At 38.5% G+C, this 19,486-nt stretch overlaps 1 protein-coding gene across 1 annotated transcript in view; it reads right to left on the reverse strand.

The window, feature by feature from the left end:
• Window positions 1-19,200, reverse strand: part of LOC123870909 — a 43,201-nt gene extending 24,001 nt beyond the window's left edge. Inside the window, exons 1-30 of the mRNA XM_045914403.1 lie at window positions 19,178-19,200; window positions 19,010-19,090; window positions 18,533-18,685; window positions 18,047-18,173; window positions 16,987-17,124; window positions 16,372-16,465; window positions 15,646-15,795; window positions 14,947-15,088; window positions 14,211-14,381; window positions 13,874-14,006; window positions 13,172-13,300; window positions 12,722-12,823; window positions 12,379-12,506; window positions 11,039-11,182; window positions 10,612-10,747; window positions 10,235-10,330; window positions 10,025-10,135; window positions 9,751-9,840; window positions 9,031-9,202; window positions 8,745-8,908; window positions 7,979-8,192; window positions 6,908-7,078; window positions 5,748-5,935; window positions 5,189-5,293; window positions 4,376-4,490; window positions 3,658-3,821; window positions 3,002-3,086; window positions 2,537-2,649; window positions 2,245-2,311; window positions 1,735-1,827 (exon numbers count right to left, since the gene is read on the reverse strand). Coding sequence (XP_045770359.1) covers window positions 1,735-1,827; window positions 2,245-2,311; window positions 2,537-2,649; window positions 3,002-3,086; window positions 3,658-3,821; window positions 4,376-4,490; window positions 5,189-5,293; window positions 5,748-5,935; window positions 6,908-7,078; window positions 7,979-8,192; window positions 8,745-8,908; window positions 9,031-9,202; window positions 9,751-9,840; window positions 10,025-10,135; window positions 10,235-10,330; window positions 10,612-10,747; window positions 11,039-11,182; window positions 12,379-12,506; window positions 12,722-12,823; window positions 13,172-13,300; window positions 13,874-14,006; window positions 14,211-14,381; window positions 14,947-15,088; window positions 15,646-15,795; window positions 16,372-16,465; window positions 16,987-17,124; window positions 18,047-18,173; window positions 18,533-18,685; window positions 19,010-19,026 — 3,712 coding nt within the window. The 5' untranslated portion in view covers window positions 19,027-19,090; window positions 19,178-19,200. The remainder of the gene's footprint in view (window positions 1-1,734; window positions 1,828-2,244; window positions 2,312-2,536; window positions 2,650-3,001; window positions 3,087-3,657; window positions 3,822-4,375; window positions 4,491-5,188; window positions 5,294-5,747; window positions 5,936-6,907; window positions 7,079-7,978; window positions 8,193-8,744; window positions 8,909-9,030; window positions 9,203-9,750; window positions 9,841-10,024; window positions 10,136-10,234; window positions 10,331-10,611; window positions 10,748-11,038; window positions 11,183-12,378; window positions 12,507-12,721; window positions 12,824-13,171; window positions 13,301-13,873; window positions 14,007-14,210; window positions 14,382-14,946; window positions 15,089-15,645; window positions 15,796-16,371; window positions 16,466-16,986; window positions 17,125-18,046; window positions 18,174-18,532; window positions 18,686-19,009; window positions 19,091-19,177) is intronic.
• Between the last annotated feature and the right edge of the window lie 286 nt (window positions 19,201-19,486).

The following is a 19,486-nucleotide window of genomic DNA, read 5'->3' on the forward strand; positions in this document are numbered from 1 at the left end:
CTTGAATAGGCATCTTCTAGATAAACGCATCCCATCTTAGACCACATCATCACTTTCCATCAGGTGTCATTGTGGTCAAGTATGGTAAGTGCTTGGCTATAATGAATTTAAAAAAAAAAGTGCTAATATCATAAAAGCAATAGTGTGCCCATTACCTTTTGTGGCTTAGCCGCTGAACCAATCTACGCGAACGTTTGCTTTGCACAGAGATAGTTGGAGTTTGCCAACGCTACGCTTTCCGGTATGATGTCGCCATTACAACCCCTTAGAATGCCAATTCTTTCATGTTCTCTGCTCATTGCCGCTTCAGCTTTGCAACTCGTTGAGCTATATCGGTTGCTTTAGCTACGGATATTATCATTTCTGAATTGATTACGTAGAGGAACTCCGAGAATAGCTCTCGCCATCACCCGCTTTTTACGAGGGCGGCACTGAAAATTTCGGGAATCAAGGAAGTGACACAACATTTCATTTAAAAATGTATTTATTGCTTTTCGAAGTATTCTCCGCGAAATTTGACACATTTTTCCATACGATGGAACCAATCATTGAAGCAACCATTCCATTCGGAAGTTGGGGTCTCCAAAATGGCCGTTTTGTAGGCGTCCACAGTTTCTTCAGGTGATGAAAATCTCTGACCACGCAATGTATTCTTTATTTTAGGGAAAGTACAGAAATCATTAGGGCTTAGGTCGGGGCTGTACGGCGGATGGTCTAATAATTCTATGTTTTCTTGCTCTAAAAACTCTTTTGTTCTGTGCGCGGTGCGAGAACTCGCATTGTCGTGATGGAGGATGATGCGGCGGTTGCAGTTCTCTTTACGGAGTTCAGAAACGACCTGTGGCAAAAAAATGCTAGCATACCATTCTGCATTAACCGTTCTTTGTCCCTCAAGAGGAATAGTCGCAACATGGCCGGTTTTGGAGACAAACGTGGCCACCATTTTTTTTGCAACACTTCGTGAACGAACAATTTTTGTTGGCTTTAACTCATTTTCGAACACCTAAACTCGTGACTGGTTTTTTGTTTGGAGTTCGTACGCGTATATCCAGGATTCGTCACCTGATACGATGTTGTATACAGCATTTGAGGATCCTGCGTGGAATCTTTCGAGAGTTCTGACGCACCAAGTAACGCGAGCCGCTTTTTGCTCTTCACAGAGCATATGCGGTATCCATCGGGAAAACAACTTTTTTACACCTAATTGTTCATGCAAGATTATTTGTATTTGACTCATGCCAATGTCTAAAGTTGCCTGAATTTCGCGGTATGTCACATGTCGATCTTCCTCAATCAGCTTACGCACAGCATCAACGTTTTCTTGGGTGACTGCAGTTTTTGGACGACCTTGACGGGGATCATCACTGAGCTTGACACGTCCACGTTGAAATTCAGCAAACCAGCGATAAATTGTGGTTTTAGATGGGGCTTCATCACCAAATGCAGAAATCATCCGGTCGAAACACTCTTTTTGTGTTAAACCACTTCGAAAGTCATAATAAATCATCGCTCTAGAATTTTCTCGAGTCAATTCCATTTTCTCAACGACTAAACAAGTTTGACAAGACCTTGTGACAAGACCGAGAATCTTTTTCTAAATAAATAAATGGTATTCGATTTTTAAAACCTAGGAGTTTTCAATTAAAAAGATTTTAATATAACAGGGACAGTGGAAATATTCCATTCCCGATACTTTCAGTGCAGCCTATGTAATACCAGGCCAGCGTAACTTACCGGCACCCGCTTCTTCTTCATCCTCCTCTTCATCACCGCCACCGCCCTCACCGGCCATCTCATCTTTGAGACGTTGGAGTCGTATTTCATCTCCTGAAGAAAAAAATGCAGCAAGAAAAAATCACCATACAGGTCGTTCAAGGTACAATTTGCTTCACAACTCTGTCAAAAAGTGAAAAATTAAATCATGAATGAGTGAAGAAGTAAGGAAACCTGCACGCTTGAGAGTTCTCCATAATATTCTCAAAAAATCCTCACTCTGAGAGACCTGTGCGTAGTAGTGGGCAAGCGATGAATTGATGATGATGGTGGTGATGATGCCTATTTTAAACATTTTGACCTGGCTTGATAAATGAATTTATCGTTCTTATTATGCGTGTCTTGGTGACATAATATGATCAAGTTGTGTTGTATATGTGTCTGCGACAAAATTATTGCTTTCGATTCTAATGACTTCCGAGACTAGTCGAGAATATAAAACAAATGTATAAAATTCATGACAAATCAAACCTTTCTTGATTCTCTGCGAGGTCAGCATGCCTTTAACCAATGTAGGTGCAGGATCAAATGCAACAACCTGAAAAATATTAACATTTTTAGCTTCATCTCCATCAAAATCATTAATTAGTAAACTTTGACAATGATGGAGATATGTTCACAATACATTGAACATAACTTGAATAAACCAAACTATATTAAACATAACTTGAATAAAACACTATTGACATGTCACGTCTGTCTTATGAAAATTATCATTATACAATACTTTGACTAAGTATTATTAAAATAATGTAAGGTTAACCTTTCCACCAGCCGACATCCAGACTCCCATCTGATGGTAGTCACCCACAAGCAATGAAACAGATGTAGGCTTCGTCTGGTCATACCACATCTTAAATAGAGCGTCCTTGATTTCTGCAGAGAATTTATGAGATTTAAAGGAAAAAACATAGCGAAGACATCGAATTTTAATCAAATAAACTTATCAAAACGTAAATCAGCTTGGAGAAAAGATGGGTAACCAAAGTTCTAAGCTAAGAGATCTTTTGGTGGCTATGCTACTAAAATATTAACTACAAGCCAGATAGAAAATTATATCAGGGTTGTGCTGTGTGTGTTTATTATGCGTTGAATCAAGGAATACAAGTTTTTCTATTAAATTTAATTTTACATTATTCCACCAGCCAACCACCTTTTCTAGTGCAGCATTACATGAATGCTGTTGGAATCATTACAACCAGCTACAAAAAGACATTTTTATGTTTACGCTTCATAGGTGGTTCCTTTTCTTCTTCCTCTTCAGTTTCTCCTAATTCTTTGTCACCACCTTCTTCTTCTTCTTCTCCGCCTTCCTATAAACAAACGAACTCATATCAGCACGGGTTTTATTTTGATATATATTTATTTATATCATGAGTAGAATTCACATATATACAAGAACTTTACGTTTCCTGTTTACCTGCAATACCTATTTACCTCCATTGTATTTTCGGTTAGCGCGCTGTCATCGGTGACTGCTTTTTTAACTTCATTATAGGCTTACCCTTGACTGCGCCTAGTAATTAGTGATAATGCAGCCAAGAAGATGTCTCTTTATACCTACTTCTTTTGAAGGTACCAATACTGCATCATCACATCACACTAATATTTTAAAGGCGAAAGTTTGTATGTGTGTATGTTTGTTACTTCTTCACGCTAAAACTACTGGACGGGTTGGGCTGAAATTTAGAATGGAGATAGAATACTCTGGATTAGCACATAGGCTACTTTTTATTCCGGAAAATCAAAGACTTCCCACGGGATTTTCAAAAAACTACATCCACGCGAACGAAGTCGCGGGCATCAGCTAGTTACTAAATAAATGAGTTCAGATTAAATTGCTTAATTTGTCATCAAATAAAAAAGTTCCCCTTCTTAACTTACCCCGGCTGGTTCATCGGGTAGTCTCAATGGTAAACGTATAGGTTCTCCAAGCTCAATCGAGAATGTATTCGCTCCCATTTCGAACTTCTCCGTTAAATCTTCAGGCTCGATTGTTTTGCGCCCCGTCTTTTTCACGTGATTGAGGTAGTAATCCACACCAGCATCTGTTACCAAACCCTTCTGTTTTGCATCTTTTCTCAAGTGTTCAAGATAACGACAAAAATGGTTGATGTGTTTTTATTAAAATCTTTACAGAAGTCTAACAGAACGGTATAGACGTGAGATTCTTGATTCAGTTGTGATTTTGCAACCAAATGAATATTTAGAGACTGGATCGCAAATATTAGTTTTACTTTAAAACTTTGCTGCTAGCAGTATCACGTAAGAAAATTTAACAGTGTTTGAGACATGTTTGTAAAAACTGCATAAAAGCTCAACAAAACACTATGAATATTTTGATAGGACATTTTTTGACACGAACAAAAACTATGCAGGATGGTCTTGGACTGAATCTAGGACTAAAAATCTGATTCCAGGACAATATCTAATGGAAAACTAAATCGAAAGATGATAGGTACACTCTCCTCCACCCTAACCGTCTCTGGAGACGTTAGTTAATTGATTAATAATCTAAAAAATATTTTTTTTTTGTTTCAGAATAAAATGCTAATACTGATGCGTGTGAGCGTCAAAATAATGAAGATAATAATGATATTACCAATGCAGTTGTACATGTGGTCCTGATGCATGTGCGGTGGAGGCACCGCATCCGTGGCGGCGGCAAAGGCAGCCGCTGCCGGTAGAGCTATCGTGCGACCTGCCATATCGTCCTTCTAACAAATGAAAAAAATCACACTAATATTATAAAGGTGAAAGTTTGTGTGTGTGTGTGTGTGTATGTTTGTTACTCATTCACGCAAAAACTACTGGACGGATTGGGCTAAAATTTATAATGGAGATAGATTATACCCTGGATTAGCACATAGGCTACTTTTTATCCCGAAAAATCAAAGAGTTCCCACGGGAATTTTAAAAAACCTACATCCACGCGAACGAAGTCGCGGGCTTCAGCTAGTTGTAAATATATGGATTACGAGGATCATGGCAGGTGACACAATCCCACTTTATATTCTACTTTTGGGTGATATAAGCAAAGGGGTGTGCGAATGAGGGTATTGAGTTCAATACCATTAGCGAGCTTATTGTTTTTCTCAGCAGATTTTTAGAACCGATTTTAGAATCACTTGACGATTCAATTATAATAATTTATAGGTTTATAAATGATTAATAATAGGTTTTTGAATAAAACAAATTCTATTTCTATTTGAAGTATCCTCATATGATAGCCCAAAATAGACGTATCTTTTTACAATACTGAGTTAAATAACCTAGAAGGAATTGAAAACGAATATCAATTTAAGAATAATTTTGTTATTTCTCAGAATCTGACGCTTAGTTTTCTAGAGCTTTGACCGCAAGTGAAATGGGTAAAATAATGTTTAATTTGTATAAATATATATATTTTTCTCACCCCAATACCAGCCTTTTCAGCAGCTTTACCAATGGCGGTGTTTTCACCGCGAGGGCCCATCATGATTGCAGCAGTCCCTTTGGATATCCACTGGAATGCTTTACTCTATGCCAAAAATATTATTTTATGGTTGTAATAATGTTCATAAAATCTCGCATTATCGTTTATACTTATTTTACGAGTAGTACGAGTTGTAAGTGGACTCTAAAAAATTGCTTAGTCGCTGATCGCTTTCATCCTCCGATAGACAATTTCATTTGATTAACAATACGTAAATTGAAATAGACAATAGATGTATTTGCTACAAATGATATAATATTATGCTTGATAGTTTATGTTTCTTAGATGATATGGATTCTGGCCATTTGCATGATCATATTGATCTTACATTAATAGATCCTCCGAATAACTCTATGCTAATAGTATGTAAACGCAGTAACGGTATTTACCTACTTTTTTTTGAAATTTTAGCATTATCATAATCAAAAACATCGTCATCATATTTTATTCAAACAGTTAACATAGAGTAGGATGTGACAGTTAACTTGAAATGACTCACATCTGGTTTCATCTCGGGTGCCCCAATCATAGCATTGAGTTTACTTGCGTTAACGGAAACAGGTGAGATGTTGAAACTATCGTCGACCCCAGGCGCTAAGTTTCCCAGAATGATTTTCGCAAGATCGTCTTCAGAGCCTTTTATACGAACAAGACAGGCTGCTGCGCGAGGCTCATCGGATGGAAAACCTGTATAATGATAATATCATATAATGTGCAATAGCTTTAATATTATCATTGCAATAGTCGCAATCATTGTAATTTTAATATTATCAAAGTAAATAGCTAAACATACAGGAGGCAATCGAATGATTCTAAATTTAGCTTATGTTAGGTTTTGTTCTAAAAAATATCGATGTACATATCATTATAGTCCGATCGATATTCGATCTTACCAAAAGCAGCTCTTCTTATCTAAAATTGGAAGAATTGAATCAAGCTGTCAAGACTAAATAAATTGATTGATATCCCTTTCTCCAAGTAAGTTTAATAATCACACTAATATTATAAAGGAGAAAGTTTGTATGTGTGTGTGTGTGTGTGTGTGTGTGTGTGTGTGTGTGCGCGTGCGTGCGTGCGTGCGTGCGTGCGTGCGTGCGTGCGTGCGTGCGTGCGTGCGTGCGTGCGTGCGTGCGTGCGTGCGTGCGTGCGTGCGTGCGTGCGTGCGTGCGTGCGTGCGTGCATGCGTGCGTGCGTGCGTGCGTGCGAGCGTGCGTGCGTGCGTGCGTGCGTGCGTGCGTGCGTGCGTGCGTGCGTGCGTGCGGTCGTGCGTGCGTGCGTGCGTGCGTGCGTGCGTGCGTGCGTGCGTGCGTGCGTGCGTGCGTGCGTGCGTGCGTGCGTGCGTGCGTGCGTGCGTGCGTGCGTGCGTGCGTGCGTGCGTGCGTGCGTGCGTGCGTGCGTGTGTGTGTGTGTGTGTGTGTGTGTGTGTGTGTGTGTGTGTGTGTGTGTTTGTTACTCCTTCACGCAAAAACTACTGGACGGATTGGGCTGAAATTTAGAATGGAGATAGATTATACCCTGGATTAGCACATAGGCTACTTTTTATCCCGGAAAATCAAAGAGTTCCCACGGGAATATTAAAAAAACCTACATCCACGCGAACGAAGTCGCGGGTATGAGCTAGTGAGTGTATAAAATCAATTACCAGTTAGAGTATCATACCATTCTCATCGCAGCCATGAGGGTCAAAGAAGTAGAAACTGTCTTCATGCTTCCAAATAGCAGTAGATCCGCCTCTAGCTGTGAGTACGGCGTGTGTGTGCTCTTTGAACAAATGGCGGAGAGACTCCTTGAGCGAGTGGATACCACTCCCGGGTTCTGCATAAAGTTGTCCTGAAAATTCATACAAAATGATGGGCTGGTTTTGTATAAATAGATGAATCAAAACAAAATCTTTTATGTCATATCTGATTTCGAAAATCTTCGTACGGTAATTTTTAATCCATATTATTATAGACTAGCTGATGCCCGCAGCTTCGCCCGCGTGGATTGGTCAGATCCCCTGCAGCATCAGGATTGAGGAGTTGGACTCAAAATTTTTTATGAAACAATGTCGCAAAGTTCCTCTATCGATTAAAAAAGAAATGACGCAAATCGGTTCAGAAATCTCGGAGATTTCGGTGTACATAGGTAGAAAAACACAACTCCCTTTTTAAAAGTCGGTTAAAAAAGTAGCCTATTTTACGCCCTGGTCAATCCTCTACTTGCCTGTGAAAGTCCCGTCAAAATCGGTTCAGCCGTTCCAAAGATTATTAGCCTTTTCAAACAAACAGACAGACAGACAGACAGACAGACAGACAGACAGACAGACAAAAATTTTAAAAACGTGTGATTCAGTTATGGTATCGTTCAAATAACCATATGAGCTTAATATGAGGTAGTTATTTCGAAATTACAGACAGACACTCCAATTTTATTTATTAGTATAGATTTCGTTAGTCATAGCTCCAACTCCTCCAGCCGAAGCCGAAGAAATGTTCGATCGAGAATGGGATCACACCAGAAGTATGAGTATGATTATCAGCAATAAAGTGCCGGCTAGATAGAACGAAAAATCTTCATTATATCTCCTTTTTGTGAATTCAAAATGAACAACAATTTATACACTATTTAAAATAATATGAGTCTCAATATTTTTTTAATATAGAAAGCAAACGGTTGACGTCTAGAAAAACTACTTATACCTACTTCAACACTGCAATTTGCAATACATTTGGTGTTAAAAACACTTACCACTATAAGCGCTATCCATAACATCAGTTTCAATACAATCATACTCCGACACTTTGAATCTAGTGAGAACATCAGCAGCAGCCAAAGTTCCACCACTGCTCTTCTCTTCTTCTTCCTCTTCTCCGCCTTTTACCGGAGCGTCAGTTAAATTAATACCCAGACGTTCTAAATTCTCCATTGTATTTTGATAGAGTATGTCTCCTCGAATAAGTGTCTATAATGAAATAAAGAATTTCTACGATGAAAAACATCAGAAATTACAGATTGAGTAAATGTTGACCCTGCAAAAATGCTAAAATCTTACTCTTAGATTTTATAGACGCTTTTGATAAAATATCCTTTTCTTTTGAAAGAACAGGCATAGGTGAGTTATTGTAATATAAGCATATTACAGCCAGGAAAAGAAAGTCTTTCTAACAAAAAAAAATACATTAGAGAAGGACTAGATAAAAGTTACCAAATAATTAAGCTCGAAGCGGCGTTTTGGCGTACCTACAACAAGGTATACTTCCGGACCTACCCCTTACAATCTGCACAACTGGGGGGTTCAACTAAGAAACAGGTAATACGGAACAGCTTCTAAAACTCTTTAACATAGTATAAATACATAACACATACGCTGATACGCTGGTAAGTTAATCAACTTTGGTATTCCACAAGGAAGTCTACTTGGACCTATTCTTTTCATATTTTACATCAATTACTTACTTCAGTAATAATGAAGGTAATTACTAAAATAAAGTATAGATTTAAAACAAAATCTTACTTCATCAATATCATCCTGGGTCCATGCCGAGGGTTCGATGACGTGTGCCATAGCGATCGCTGCGATGGAGGCCGGCGTGGCTTGCTTGCCGCGATGCTCTTCCGGGAACCGTTCATCGGCTTCATGGAAACTGCCCCGGATCACCCATTTGTTGGCTGCCACCGCTAAATACAACGATGCGGTTTTACCTCTTGATAGACAGACAATGAAATGATCCAATAAGGGTTCCTTTTTCTCTGAAGATATGATACGATTAAAATAGGTATTACAAAATAGCATTTCTCACGTTTCAATTTATTGACAGGCTCAGGCATCTCCGCTTGTTCAGTGATGTAAACATCGGATATGCTGAACGGCTTGCGCCTCAAATCCTTCACGCTGTCCAGGAAATGTTCGCAAAGGCGCGCAATATGACCGAAATATAGAAGGCACGCTTTACCGCCGTCTTGGAGACCAACCTGACGAATAATAAACTTTTAGAAGCATCTTTTAACTATTTGACATGTTTTAACTTATTGACAGGCTCAGGCATCTACGCCCGTTCAGTGATGTAAACATCGGATATGCTGAACATCTTGCGCCTCCCAGGATATGTTCGCAAAGGCGTGCAATACGACCGAAGTAGAGGAGGCACGCTTTATCGCCGTCTTAGAGACCAACCTGACGAATAAGGAAAAGGTGACTGACTGATTCACTGACTGATCTATCAACGCACAGTTCAAACTACTGGATAGATCAGGCTATGCATGCAAATAATTATTATGATGTATAGATATACCCGTAAAGAAAGGATTTTCAAAAATTCAACCCCTAAGGGGATAAACTACGGGTAAAATTTGTGCAGTCCACGCGGACGAAGTCGCGGGCATTAGCTAGTTGTTGATAATTTTAAGACAAGTCGTTGAATGCACCAGCTTCACTCTGGTGGAAAATCTGAAAATCCTTTCGTAGCGGGGATCTATGCGATAAAGAAGCTAATATCAAATAAAAGTAATAATTATAATACTTTATATCCATATCTATCCGCCGGCCATGGATGATACACGTAAAATCTTCCACCTTCATTCCAAATTGCCGTTTCGATTTCGCCAGGAATCTGAAAAATACGTGTAAGTAAACCCATTAAAGATTACTTTTCATTCTAAATTATTCCTAACTTTTTAAAAGTATATTCTTATTTATATCTAATCTATTGTAATCTACAATTATTACAGTATTAATTATCAAATACATTGAACTATCAATAGGTACTGATTAAACTACTTATATAATATTTTTACCTGTAACACTCCTGCATCGGATTCTTTAAAGAAACTCTCGATGCCTCGGCAAAGGTCGAAAACTTTGGGATTGTTGGAGACCAGCTTACCCCAAACTGCTATACCACGGTCCTGAATCAACATTAAATTGTTTAAGATTTTCCTTATTAATCAAGTACTAGCTAATGTGTTATGCGGTTAAATATGAGAGCTATGCATTATTAGTTATACCTTACGCATGTATTCTCTGTCTCTTATCCTGAAAATCTCCTTCAATTCACCCAAAACTAGCCTGCGGATCGGACCACCTCTCTCAACTAAAGACTCCTGAAAGTAAGAAATGAACATTATTCGTTAAAAGGATGTGTTGTAATGCCTTTTGCAAAGGAGGGCTTGCTATGTGGTCTCTACAACCATATATAATGGTAAATGAAAAAGCAATGAATAAAAAAAGCAAAGAATTTACAAAAGTAAAATCATAATTTGCTTTTTATCACTGATGGATAAAGAGAGCCGAATAAATATGGTAGAAAATATTTTAATCGCTCAACTCCTAGATGAGACAAAATTTGGGATGTAACCAAAACGGAGCATACAGAAAATCTTACTCTGAACAAGTTGTATCCAACATCAAGAGTCTCATCCAAAATGTCTTCATTCCACGCTCGAGCGCGAAGTCTCCTGAGCATCGCCAACGCAGCCACACAGCAAGATATACCCGTGAACGTCTTGAATGTTTGGTATCTGTACACCAGCGATGTAATTTAAACTTTGTAAGTCAGAAGTGGGATAAATCTATCATAACTACCCACATAAATGCAAATTTGTGTTTGTCTGTTTATTTGTTGGTTATTGCTTTGTTGGTTTTCCTTCAATCACATTGCAACAGAATAATGGATCGCCGTGATTTTTTGCAAGTCAAAGACCTAGAGATTGACACGGTTCCCAAGGGCAGAAAATTTCACACTAATAAATAAGTTTGGATGACATAAAATGTATGGCTTTTACTCCTGCAAGAGCAATTTAGCTACTTACCGCCAACTAGCCATATGCCTGGTGGCTCTTAGAATCCACTTCTCCACGTCAATTTGTTGATACTGCGAGTGATAGTTTTGGTCCGCAATCTCCACGTAACTGTGCATTATTGTCTCAGACTTTGGACGTGGTAGCATGTCATCTCTGAAAAATATACGTCATCCTGCGTATTTTCAGTCAAATCACTACCCGTATTATAAATGCGAAAGTGTTGGTTTATCCGTCAATCACATCGCAACGGAGCAACAGATCATCAATCGTCGATTTTAAAACCTGAAGAGTGACATTGGCTACTTTTTATTCCGGAAACTAAAGAGTTCCCGCGAGATTTCGAAAAACTTAAACCCGCGCGGACAACGTCGCGGGCATTGGCTAGTATATTTCAACAACGTTAGATGTTGTGACATCATTATAACACTTGCTACATTAAAGAAGTCCTTTTATTACCCCCGACCCAAAAAGAGGGGTGTTATAAGTTTGACGTGTGTATCTGTGTATCTGTGTATCTGTGTGTCTGTGTATCTGTGTATCTGTGTATCTGTCTGTGGCATCGTTGCGCCTAAACGAATGAACCGATTTTAGTTTACTTTTTTTTGTTTGAAAGGTGGCTTGATCGAGAGTGTTCTTAGTTATAATCCAAAAAAATTGGTTCAGCCGTTTAAGAGTTATCAGCTCTTTTCTAGTTTTCTTGTAGAAAAGAAGGTTAGTTAACCGTTAGGTTCATAATATTATGTCAATTGACAAATGTCAAGCTGTCAAGATGGACGTTGCCTAAATACATAATTATTTATTTGGAAATGATGTTTTGGAAAACTCAGATACTTTAGATCATAGGCGCGGAATAGTCCAAGAAAATCAGTTCAGCCGTTTGAAAGTTATCAGGTCTTTTCGGTCTTTTCTAGTTACTGTAACCTTCACTTGTCGGGGGTGTTATAAATTTTTAATTTACACTTGTAATTTCTGTGACGATATTTACAAGTATGTAGTGTCAGTAATCAAAACTTCGTGACAATTTGACGGTCTCTTTGACCTTGCAATAATTCCTATGGTCGTTATAACTGTGTGAGATCCTAGATTCGATTCCCAGGGGCGATTTCTGAACATATATTTTTTTTACTCTGGTAGATTTTGGCCGTGATTATAGTTACCATTACTACCCTAACGATAAAGACATCACGAGATATTGGAATAGGTGCAAGTTTTATTAAACTTAACAAGTTAACCCACTTGCATCTTTTACTGACCAACAGGTTTGATCGCAAAAACTGTCATCATCAAACTAAAAACTTGTCATGGCAACGAATAAATTAATTAAATATAAAAAATTTATATTTAATTACCTGCCATAAGCGTGTGCATCCTGGCGTGGGCAGTAGAGGAAGAAGTTTTCTCCTCGCAGTTGTATCAATTGCTCCAAGGTGGGCTCGGGCGGAGCGCGCTCAGGAGCGACCGGTAGTTGTGGAGGCGGCTGAAGATGAATATGACGTGTAAAACAATCTTGAGAGACGTGTGGCCTTACCGGAACGCTAAATCGCTTGGAGGCACGTCTTTTGCCGGTAGGGTGGTAACTAGCCACGGCCGAAGCCGTTGATTGATTGATGCAGTATCCTTTATCTACCTCTATATGGAACGAGAGAAATACAGATATAGGTAAAAAAATAATGGTGAAGGTGAGTTTCTTACTTCTTTAGGTGTTTTCTGGTAAAAATCTCGAACTTTCCTTTTCGATGTGGCTCTTGACGTGGCCAAGCTTACCGCACTAAGGGAGCACAGTGGATATTTTCCCTGAAATTATATTACTATATATACTTTTATTCTGAATCCATAGAATTAAATAGATTCAAAAACTAAGTATTCTATCGTCCAAACCAACCCAAGATACCAACGGCGAAACTAACTGGCATATCGCAAGTAGGTACATCGCGAACACTAAATCTAGAAAAAGATTAGGTACGGTACGTTTTTTTAAGAAAAGATCTTGAGAAATTCCAATTCCATCTCAATCCAATCCAAGCAGATGAAGTTGCGGGAATAAGCTAGTTTCAGATGAAGTTCATAAACTGTGAAACCACAACAGACCAGCTGGTAAGTATAAAGAACTTTTTTCAAAGAAGAAGAAGAAGTAGAACTTACCTCATTTCTCTTTTTCTCGATAAGTGCGTTTATATTCATGCTGTCCCATTCACTCCTACAGTGTATTTTCAGTGTCTTAAGATCCAATTCGTAATGGGCCACTCGGTCGAGAGGCTCAATTTGAACAACCTACAAATCGATTTTAAAAAGGTCAAAGGTCAAACATCGATTGATTCACCTTGCCAAATGATACTTTAAAACTGGGTTTGGTCCAGGTCAAAATCTGGTAAAGGCCAAAGGTTTGCTTCTTCTTCGTATTTTGTTTAATGGCTTTTAGTAGTGCCACATGCCAAAGGTTTTGGCCGATACTACTGATAAAAAATGGGTTCCAGTAAAAGGCTAGATGGCAGTAGAGATTGCAGCAAAGAAGCCAAAAGGACGTAGAGCAGGCAGAGTTCCAAAAGTTAGATGCCTCTCGTTTTAACAATGTCTTAGTCTGAGCCAATTCAAAGTGGGCTACATAGATGTAAACCTAAGACCTCGCAAAGGCGAAGACCTAAACACCTGCCAGATCATATCGATTAAAAGCCATATACTCACTTCAGAGTACTAAAAGGTTCGTAATGAGCAAATGTCGAAAACAGGAAATGGTTCAAATTCCTAGCTGTTTCAAAAATCGGCTGAAAATATCGTAACCAAACATTTTATTTGTGATTAAAACAGTGATGGAAATTGGGGGTGGATGATGGTGAGAAAAAATACCTCAATATTCGTCAAAGCCAATGCAGGTTGGGGAGTGCCCATCTTAGCTGTTTCAAGATCTCCATAGTTTGCGAGGAAGTCCACGACAAACGACGTTATGCCTGCGTATCGGAGAAATGCTCCGGCTCCAAATCTGTGCCATATTAATTCAAATGAGTACCTATTTTGATCTTAACTGACTCTCTACTGATTTATTTATGGTGTAGATGATCCCGCAATTTCACCCATGTGGTTTCAGGTCCATTTATTTTATTTAGAATTCTTTATGGCACACACAAACATAAAATATTTTGGAACATCTTCATCAGAGCTTTACCAAAATCTTGTTGTCTCTTACATTTTATGCGGACATCCAAGCTCGTCCAACATGTGAGGGTCGAAGATATAGCAGATGGTCTTCACTTGGCTGCCAGACTCTGGCGGTGGTGGGTGTCCCCAAATAAGGAAATGACGATCGCCAGCCGTTAGGATCATCATGTATGTGGTGCCTACGCGTTTCTCCATGAAGCTGGAACAGAGAATTTTTCTTTGTAGTCATTTACACACAACTAGTTTATTCCGGCGACTGTGACTGCTTGAATTAAGTTTTTTAAAGATCCCGTTGGAATTTCTCACTGTCCTTTCCTAGTTTGGGGTCTAAGTTATTGAGGGTAAATAGTTACACAGAAAATTGCAAAACCCAGAGGTTTTAGCTGTATATTGTCGTTTATCCTCTTACTTGTAGGATAGGTTTGTATGCTGTTAAAAGCTTTCTTTGCATCACATCACAATAATTTTTTTTCTAAGTAGGTATTTTAGAACTCTCGATTGAAACTCCTCACCTCAACTACGCTTTTGTACTATAATCTGATGCCCACGTTTTAGATTTTTTTAAATCACGTTGGATCTTTTTATTTTCCGCAATAACAGTAATTTATCCCTGTTCAGGATTCAAACTATCTCTGTGCCAATTTTTATCAAGATTGGTTCAGTAGTTGTCCCTTGAAAAGATAACTGATAAACACACGTTAACTAGGGTTCCTTTTTTTACATTATATTAGCATGGATAGTTTAAATAACATTCATTCACTTACGCCATCAAATCCGAGTCCGGCTGTATATTGTCGGGATGTTTAGCGAGCAACCCTTTCTCAGCCTCCTCCATCTTGATTGTATACTTCTTGTCGTGAAAGAAGAACGATGGCAGAAGCTGGTTCAGTTGTAGCTGGGGTTTACCTAATTCATAAAATTACTAGCTGATGTCCGCGACTTTGTCCGCGTGGATTTAGGTTTTTAAAAATCCCGTGGGAGCTCTTTGATTTTCCGGGATAAAAAATACCCTATGCACTTCCTCGGGATGTAAGCTAATTCTGTACCAAACATCAAAATTTGTTAAACCATTGGACCGTGAAAAGTTAGAAGGCAGACAGACACACTTTCGCATTTTGATAATATTAAGTATGGAAAGTATGGGTAGTATGGATAATACAGGTACTGTACAGGTGAAGCCGGCCGGCCATGTTTGTGTGATGATAAAAAAACTACGCCTGTAAAAAGTTATGCCCATTTCAGGGATTTTTTAAATCTAGACTAGCGCTTGGCTGTAATCAAACCTGCTGGCAAGTGATGGTGCAGCCTTAAATAGAGCGGATAATTCAGAGATAGGGTACGCTGTAACTCTTGAGGATAAGAACTTATATAACCACAAGATCTAATAAGATTTTTATTCTTTATTGAATAAAAACTACCTGGGGGAAATACCGCTGGAAAGTCACCAAAACAAGGTTTTATACCCTTATAACACTTGAGAGCCAGCATGCACTGCCTGTAGTATCGGTCGCCAGAATCAATCAGATCATCGACATCTCGCTTGACAAGATCTGCAGCTTCCTTCTCTTCTAGGAGAGCACGACACACAACTGCTATGCAGGCAGTTTGAGATCCTGATAATAATTAAAAAAGTCTTTTATCCCTGTTTTATTTGAGGATATAGTGCTGCAAAAGGTGTAAGGGTCTCTAAATAAAAGGTCTAAAAATAATGTTTCCTGCGGAAAAGGATAATATTGTTTTGAGACCAATCAATTTAGCTTAGAAATTGCGGAGAGCAGAAACAACACCACTTTATTGCCTATTGAACAAAATCCTCTTACTTAACAAGAAATTGATAGCAAGTATTTTTTAACCCCCGACCAATAAAGAGGGGTGGTATAAGTTTGACGTGTGTAATCTATGTATCTGTCGGTGGCATCGTAGCTCCTAAACTAATGAACCGATTTTAGTTAAGTTTTTTTTGTTTGAAAGGTGGCTTGATCGAGAGTGTTCTTAGACATAATCCAAGAAAATCAGTTCAGCCGTTTGAAAGTTATCAGCTCTTTTCTAGTTACTGTAACTTCACTTGTCGGGGGTGTTTTAAATTTTTAATTTCGAAAATCTTCCTGGACTTTAATACTAACCTAGTAGGTATACCTAGTACAGAAATGAGCAAATAAAAATACAGACAAAAACCATTCAATCATTACCACAAGCTGTCGAAGAATACTTCTTAGAATTACAGCCGATGCTACCTTGTAGCATCATCTTGTTCTTTTCCACTTGAAGGAAGTTGTGCCAAATCTGTAAAAAACCTGATGTGTCAATATATTTTCATTCCAAATCAATATTTAATCACTACGCATCTTATAAATGCGAATGTATGTTTGTGTGTTGGTTTGTTCTTCAATCACGTCGCAACTGAGCTACAGATTGACGTGATTTTTGTCATGGGTATAGAGTCAGACCTGGAGAGTGACTTATGCTACTTTTTATCCCAGAAAATCAAAGAGTTCCCTCGTGATTTTTAAAAACCTATCATCTAATATTTTATTTTTCTATAAGTATGAGATGAGAAAAGCTATCTAGAAGATGCCTGTTTACACTTCACTATTCTTTTGAAGGTATAAACATTTTAAGTCGACCGTGGATAGGAAATTGGAGCTCAGAACGGCATTTCTTATTCTACCTAGTGTCTATGTAGAAGAGCAGACATTTACGACTTTCTTACGTTCTGGTTTTTTTTTTCACACTTAGATGTTAGCCGTTCTTTGTACGTGTAACCCTCACGATCCGATGAAATCCTTGGGAAAAAGAGAGTTTACCTTCCTTAATTTTGCATACTCGTACAAAGGTTGTGTGATTTGGTCTGGAGGGATCCGCATTAGCTTCCGTCGACGTCTTCTCCTCTTTAAATATGGTGGTACCCATTTTCTTCTCACTATCTCTGGCAGTTCTATTACCTGTGAAAAAATTATTAACTGACCCTGAATTACTTATGATGTCTGTGGGCCCTATGAAAATACTCGTGAATTCTCACGTGCATTTGTAACGAACGCCTTTTTGGCATTTTTGATTTTTTACTGTTTACTAAAGCTATTAAACCCTTAAATATATAACTATCTTTTTAATAAAAATAACGAGCAAACGCGCAAGCGGGTCACCTGATGTTTAGTGAACACCGCCCTTGGACATTTACAGCAACAAAGGAAACGCTAATGCGTTGTCGCCTTTCAGGAATTTGTTGGACCTGCCCTTAGAATAACCCCATGTTAGCAAATAAAAATCGTAAGCTGAATTTTCTTTCAGTCAGCGCACAAAAATTCTGAGATCAATCAGACCTAGTATGGTGGCAAAATACGGAGGAAGAACAAGAAGATTAGAGAACTGGAAGAAATAATTCAGTGTAAGTTGAACACTTAAAGAGAGGGTGGGAGAAGAATCTCCCACACTCTCTTTTGAAGATCATAATTACTCGATAGCGGAGGGCTATAGAAAAACGTCCTGAGACGATCTAGCTGTCGGTGGATGAACGAAGCAAGAAAAGATCTGCAAACCCTAGGCAATTGGTGTGAAGGAATGCTTGACAGGTTTGCAACCGCCTACTAGTGAAAGAGGCTAAGATTTTTTTTGGATTATCGAGCTAAACAATTAAATATCACTTTCTTTAATGCGTCATTATGTTCTTAAAGGTATCTGAAGCGTGATAGACTATTGACAAACTCTTCCCATTCTAGAGAAGACCTTCTTCTTCTGTCTCTTTCCGTCTCTTGTGCGTGAAAGAGAAGATCTGTGCTCAGTAGTAAGCCGGTGATGGGTTGATCGTGATGGTGATTACTATCACATTTGCTGAAGAATATTATGTTCGATGTAGGTAATACTTACGACTGGTGGCATTCTCTGGGGTGGTCCCGGTGGGGACCAGGGCGCGGTTTTAATCTTGACCTTCGTAACCTCTGGCCAACGCCGTTTGAAGCGGGCCTTACGTTGCATTGCTCTATACTCGGCTTCCCTTTAAGCAATAATAACCGCTTGCTATCGAATGAAAAAGTGGAGAAAAAATCAAGCCCATCGAATAAAAACAGCGGGAACCTTAGCTTCTGATAAAAATCCGAAATTTTTCGTATCCGAAATTTTTAATTGAAATTTTATCACTTGTTGTTATAGCGACAATAGAAATAATACACATTCTGTGAAAATTTCAACTCTCTACCTATTACGGCTTATAAGACTACGGCTATCAACTGACAGACAGATGGAAGGACGGATGAACGGATGGACAACGGTGGCTTACTGATGGAATTCCGTTGCACCCTTTGGGCACGAAACTGTGACGGAACCCTAAAAAGCATCAATACAAAAATTACTTACTCTCGAGCGATCTGTGACGGAGTCTTTGGTAAGTCCTCTGGCTCGGGTGGAGCTGTTTGAGATATCCCCCCCTTGATTTTGGGTTTAACCTTCGATGAGTCCTGTTGTTTCTCATCTTTCTTCTTATCTGGTGCATCGCCGGATGCTTGCGATCTAAAGCCATTTTAGCTATGTAATTTGTCATTGTAATTTGATATTCAGGCTTTCAACTAGGTACCTACTCAGTACCAGATTGTAGAAGAAATGGATGTTAAGGGTGCCTGTCCACTGAAGCAGAACGGGGTGGAAATGTGAACAATGAGACCAATCCAATTATAAAAAGACTAGTTTATAACCTAAATTCCAAACCCCTATTTTACGAGTAGGTTACCTTAGGGGTTGAAATTCTTTTTTACTGTATGTCTAGTAATTTGTACTTAAGTACTTATTTTGTGTACATTGTATACCTACCTACTTGACTTCGGCAAAAATACTCACTTCTTCTTGTCCGCCATGTTTATCCACTTTTCAAATTTTTTGGCAAATGGTACTAGTAGAAATTGCGTCGCCTTGATTTTTCTACAAAATATTAGTATTATTTTACTTTAGTAATCTAATAATAAAAAAATAAAGAAAATATCCGAAATAGCTAAATAAAACGCTTACGGCTTGTTTTTATGTTTTTTATTTTTATATTTTTTCAATTTTTATGAATACACAAACAACATATTTTTAACTTGGCATTTTTACTTATTGTTTTGTTTTTAAATCACTTCAAGCTTCAAAAATGTTCAAAAGTAATACATTTTATTTTTACGTTTTCAAATATTTTCAAACTTGCCGGTGCATTTTGAACAAGGAACTACTAGGTTATATGTCTATGAGCTGTGCTCTATGAGTGTTCTATTTAAGATGCTTACAGACGTCGTGATTAAAAATGATCGATGCAAAAGAATTAAGTACAGTCAGTATTAT

The sequence above is a fragment of the Maniola jurtina genome, chromosome 13 (genome assembly GCF_905333055.1).
Source record: "Maniola jurtina chromosome 13, ilManJurt1.1, whole genome shotgun sequence".
NCBI lineage: Eukaryota > Metazoa > Arthropoda > Insecta > Lepidoptera > Nymphalidae > Maniola > Maniola jurtina.